The sequence below is a fragment of the Perca flavescens genome, chromosome 14 (genome assembly GCF_004354835.1).
Source record: "Perca flavescens isolate YP-PL-M2 chromosome 14, PFLA_1.0, whole genome shotgun sequence".
Lineage (NCBI taxonomy): Eukaryota > Metazoa > Chordata > Actinopteri > Perciformes > Percidae > Perca > Perca flavescens.
The window spans coordinates 976,814-982,813 of record NC_041344.1 but is presented as its reverse complement, the minus strand read 5'-3'; the positions used below and the strand labels follow the sequence as shown (position 1 = coordinate 982,813).

General features: G+C 38.8%; 2 gene segments (V, D, J or C); one reads left to right on the top strand and one right to left on the bottom strand.

Moving 5' to 3' along the window:
- Positions 1-2,481: 2,481 nt before the first annotated feature.
- Positions 2,482-3,232, top strand: LOC114568735 (immunoglobulin kappa variable 2D-28-like). The segment is given in 2 exon segments: positions 2,482-2,615; positions 2,832-3,232. Coding segments are annotated over 2 exon segments (360 nt in total).
- An 896-nt stretch (positions 3,233-4,128) lies between these two features.
- On the bottom strand, positions 4,129-5,984 carry LOC114568744 (Ig kappa-b4 chain C region-like). The segment is given in 2 exon segments: positions 4,129-4,619; positions 5,877-5,984. A coding segment is annotated over 1 exon segment (270 nt).
- Positions 5,985-6,000: the final 16 nt, after the last annotated feature.

Below are 6,000 nucleotides of genomic sequence, written 5' to 3'. Positions count from 1 at the left end.
AGTATTATATATTGGACCTTTAATATTTGATACTTATCATCACAAGAGTTGTCTGAGATAGTTTTTTGGAAAAAAAGGAAGTGTTTTGATTTAAACAACTAACAAGTATGAGGCATTGATTTATTGGTTCACTTTCATTTACAATACCCTTCTGGTCCAATCACAACTTTACTTATGTCACCTGCTGCAGCAAAAGTCCATCACATACAATACTCACTTCATATTCAATGAAGCATTCATTAATCCAACTCTGCCTCTGGTTTCGCATCTTTTTAATCTGCCTCTGCTTTCTACTGGAATGCTCTGCATAAGATTCTTAAATTGGACAAACTCATTTCCATTTAATCTTTTAAATCCACCATCTCATCCTTGTTCACCGACATATGCAGTTCCTTTTCCACATCATAATTTCCCAGCTAAACATTTGTATTGTTTCTCCCTTATTCACCCACGTACCTGTGCACTCGTTTCATGTGTTGATTGCTTTCTCTGTTGTATTTAATTTTTATTTCATCTCACTAAAACTGTTTATGTCTAATGTATATTAGTCCCTAGCCCTCCTTACCTTCCCCTAAGTGGCTTTGTCACTTGTCAGTCCACCATTGTAAATAACAACCTGTTTGTGATGACATGCCTGTAAAATATAAAATGAAATAAAAATGATGTTCCTCTGAGATTTCATCTCATTGCAGTAAGACAGTATGTAGTTTTGTATAATGCATATACTCCCTGGAGTCCTTATGTTCTTTTTCCGCCCAGTATGTTTCCTTGGATCCAACCTGGAGTCTGTTTCAGGTAGAAGGTTTAACAAACTCTGAGTGTAACCCTGATCTCTGAGTTGATTTACCTGAGATGGGAAACTCAGAGTTTTTGGTTCCAGAACAGCTGATTTGAGTTGGTTCAATCAACTCGGAGTATAGTTCACTCAGAGTTACCCGCGTGCACCACCACAATAAAAAGGCAGCATGAATGGAGCCATGATTCTACGATTCACCATGGTAACAACCACAAACAAACGGGTCGGCGGAAATACTCATGCACACAAACAGCGAGTTTGAACCGACTGTCTATGGTTGGAAGATGCATTTTGTTAAAAAAGCAGCAGCAGCTGCAAAAGAGAGAGAACTGGTGTGGGAGAAAATTGCTGCTCCAGTCAATACGTACGCATTAACAGTGTATTCATTTCATATTTAATAACTGTTAACTTATAATATTACTGGTGAAAACTGGAATTGTATTACACCTATAATTTCATTTAGGTGCAATCCTGCGGGCGAAAAAGTAAGCTATACTAATGACGGCTCTGCATACAGTGGCTTTAGCCTACTATTACAGTATGATCCGCTACACTGTTATAAAGAAAACTGCCGTTTGCAAGAAACGTAATGCGTCTTCATATTAGTGATATGAGGACGGATAAGGTATCTACATATCTAGCTAATGGACTACGAAAAAAATCTCTCAAATCGGTTATGTGGAAATGAAAATACATCTGTAGTCGGGACTCAATACCGACGTAAACTCTCTGTGAATTAATACAGCTTTTTCATCAACGGGATCGTCGACAAAAGGACATGATGACATGTTTGAGAAATAAACGTTTTATAATCTGCCTAACATAAACCAATAAGTTTTTTTTATTCATGCAGATAACAAACTGCATTAAAATGTGCCTGATACAGACTGAAGAAATGAATGAGGAAATGAGTTTGTCCTCCCTCTCAGAGGGAGGAGAATGAGAGAAACTCAAGGTTTCTTGAAGAAAACCTTCTCCCAACCAGGTTAGGTTCACAGGCTCAGTTACCATAGTAACTGACTCTGAGGTTAAGTTACCTCTCTTTCTGGAACGGGCTGGAGTTCCCCCTCTCTCTCAGGATTGATTAACCTCTCTTTCTGAAACAGAAAACCCAGAGTTTCCCTCATCTCAGGGTTAACAAACTCAGAGTTTTCACTAAACCTGCTTTCTGGAACGGGCCGCAGGCCTCGGGTTTAGTGGTCGGTGTATGTTAAAAATAAATACTTTAATTTTCACTTCTACAATGACTCTCATTCATTTTCAATTGTGGTGTTCTGTTCCCGATACCATCGAAGGGGATGTAACAAACATGTTTGAGTACATCTATGATGTTTGGACATTATGTCATCATGTCGTCCTGATATAAACACCACCTGATTCAAAACGGGTGTCAGTCCCAAGACAAGCTCCACTATCAGTTACATCAGCATGTTGACATCAAATTATTAACAATTTACAACATAGAAATCTGAGATATCAGCTTCATGTCAGCTAATAAGGATTCAACCCAATACGTCAACACGGAGAACCAATATAACATAAAACCAGCTGGTAGAGTTCATTTCTTTCTTGATGCAAGTAGACTCTTTGTAAGTGATGAGTGTCAGCAGTGAGGAGGAAACAGCGTGACATGTTGAGGACAGCTACAGTTCACTGACTCTGTGTGTTTGCATATGTGTCCTGCCTCTCTGCTCCCAGCCGTTAAGAGGCCAGTGTTGATCAGTGGCTGTCCAGGCCTTTCAGAGACACTGGTACACCGGCAGCACAATGATGATGTCACTGACTCTACTGCTGGCCACCCTGGGGCTCCTTGTTCAGGGTGAGACTCTCTTCTGAAAACTTTGCTTCAGGATGCAACCAGGTTCACCACAATGATGTTCTGCTATGATGGAGAAACACTGGAACAAGCAGCATTTACCTTCTTCCATCTGTTCTCCATGTTAAAGAAATGACTCTCTTCTGTTTGGATGTTGATCATCTTTCTCTAAGATGGATTTGTCTCAATAACCCTTCTGCATCTTTTTCAAGTTTTCAGGTTCATCAGGACAAATCATCCTGACTCAGTCTCCTGGATCTCAGTCTGTTGTTGCAGGACAGACTGTCTCCATCAGATGTAAAACCAGTTCATATGTTCATAGTAACAACTTCCACTGGTACCTTCAGAAATCTGGAGAAGCTCCTAAACTCCTGATTTATTCAGCTACAACCCGTCAGTCTGGAGTTTCAGATCGTTTTACTGGAAGTGGTTCTGGGACTGACTTCACTCTGACCATCAGAGGAGTCGAGGATAAAGATTCAGGAGTTTACTACTGTCAGCAGGGTGACAGCGGGTTAACACAGTGATACAACGTCGTACAAAAACCTCCCTCAGCTGGAGAGGAACTGATCTGACTCAACAGCTGCACTGAAACTAAAACAACAGAAGCTTGACTAAACTAAAATACATCTAATAATAATTGACTTTAAGCATTTAAACACTAAACTATGATAACACATGAACACTAAAACTGTAATTATTTATTTATTTTATATCTTATCACTTTTCATAGAATACTAAAACATAATCATTATTGAAATAAATTACAAAATGTGATTTATTTTATGTTGTAAAATTAGTAATCATGTCTATAACATATTTTATTAAATTGTAGTCACTTTCTTTTGTCTTCTCTTTACATGTAATATAAATATTTCCAGAGATTGAACTGCAGATCACACTCATTTTATTTCTCTCCATGCTGATGATATTGTATAGTTTATAGTTTATCCATCCATCCATCCATCTTCGTCCGCTTATCCGGTGTCGGGTCGCGGGGGGAGCAGCTCCAGCAGGGGACCCCAAACTTCCCTTTCCCGAGCAACATTAACCAGCTCCGACTGGGGGATCCCGAGGCGTTCCCAGGCCAGGTTGGAGATATTCTCTAAATGCTGATGATGATGTAGTTTTTATTACAGATTTAGAAAGTATTTATAAGACTTTTTGTATTTTGTTTAAATAATAATGAATGCTCTTTTAAATATACTTAAAGCAAATAACATATTCCAGTCCTTACTATTAACACTCTTCAATCATGAGAGATGGCTGGATGATTTATCATTGATATATTCTGACCATGAGTTTTGTTCCAAAGGTTTATCATTATAGACATTGTTTTATATAATCCTAAACTGTCTTCCTACAGTCACCATGGAGAAATTAAAACATGTTTGGATCAGTTTGTCTTCAGGATTTCATAAAGTCAGTGACACCATTAAGAAAAGATGTAACAAGACACATTGATAATAATAAACATAGAAACTTAATTTGATGAATACGTCTTTATTATCTGGAAACAGTGAAATAATATTGAAAGATTGCAACAAGCTGGTAAATGTGTCTACTGAACCAGGTGAAATAAAAGCCAGAGCTAGTAGCAGAGAGCAGAGTGAGAGCAGTGTCAGAGTAAAACCAGTAGCAGAGTCCCTGCCAGTGAGTCAGCTCAGGACTGGGAACACTGGTCTCTCCTCAGTGTCTCTGAGAGCGGAGTCTGGGAGCCCTGGGTGGCCTCACAGGTCACAGAGCCCACCTTCCTCCACTGGTCTGCAGGGAGCCTCAGGGTGCTGCTCCAGCTGTAGTGGCCGTCCTTCCCCAGCACCCCGGGGCTCCTGCTCTCCTCCCAGCTGCTGCTGCTGCTGCTGCTGCTGCTGCTGCCGTCCACCTTCCAGGCCAGACTCCAGTCTGAGGGGAAGCCCTTGTTGGCCAGGCACATGAGGGTGGCCTTCCCCTGCTCCAGCTCTTCTCTGGAGGGGGGCAGCACCGTCAGGGTGGGGCGCACATCACCCACTGCAGAGAGAGAGAGAGAGAGAGAGAGAGAGAGAGAGAGAGAGAGAGATCAAATGTCAGACAAAGTCAAAATTAACTCCTTCCTGTTGTCTGGTTTAGTTTAGTTTAGATTAGTTTATTTCCATCACATAGATACACAACATCACATACGTAACATAAATAGTAAAAAAGGGTCACCCTATACTGTCATCTTAACTCGTTCATACTCAAAACTGACCAAAGAGTTGGAGTTTGAAGCATTTGCTTATTACACCATACTTTTTACATTATTCTATTTAATTCATAAGTCGGTCCCTAAGAATAAATTCATTATTATTATTCATTTCTGTATGTTAGGTTCTGTCGGTCGTTGCAGTTTGGATGAAACTGGTTTTAAACGTTTCACTTCCCTCTCTGAGCTCGGTAACCATGGCAACAGACAGGCATCACTGCTGAACCATGACAACAGACGGGTTTCAGAACTAAAGATAAAGTTTCTTTCTTTAGTTTAATTAATAAATATCAGTGATCAAGTGTAACATGGAATGAATTCCAGCACCAGTGTGAGACTTTAAGTTGATCTTCACATTTTTTATCTCAACCCAAAACTCATAAGAGACGATGTTGTTTGTTCTCCTCTTTTACGCCCGGCATCACTACTGAACCGGGACAACACACACACTTCACTATTCACACACTGTTTAAATGCTGAAAATGATTTTTTCCAACTTAAATGAAATATTCTCCTAATACAACATGTAGTTAACGTGACAGCTGTGGTATTATGATATTTATTGGTTATAACGTGAGGTGACATGTAATTAAATTCATCAGTCTGTAAGACTGACTAAAACATTTAATGTTTCCACATAAAACACTCACTCAAGACACTTGGTAGTAATAGGTTTCTTCAGCCGAAATTTCATAACTATTTAATTTAAAACAATTAGGAATATTTTCTCTCTAACAACATGTTAAAACATAATTTTATCACAGAAAAAAATGTTAGATAAAATTTTTGGTTTCAATAAAGATTTATAATATTTAAAAACAGAATGAGTTACAATAATGTACAAACTGTCAAAATTAAGATTTTAAAGGTATCAAGTGAGTTTCTTTGTCAGACAGAATTGTATCTGTATAACAGTAACGTAATTATCACTGCAATAATATTCAATTTCAGCTATCAGCACAAGTCTTAATGTAAAGCTTGTTTTAATCAAATACAAACTAAATCAATATAAAATATGAGTTTGTTTAGAAGTTAAATGTACTTACAGTTAACATCCAGTCTGGTTCCTCCACCAAAAGTCCTCCACAGTGATACAAACTGATTGAGCCGTCGTACAAAAACCTCTCACTGTAGAGAGACACGGCTCTCTGACTCTGAACACAACACACT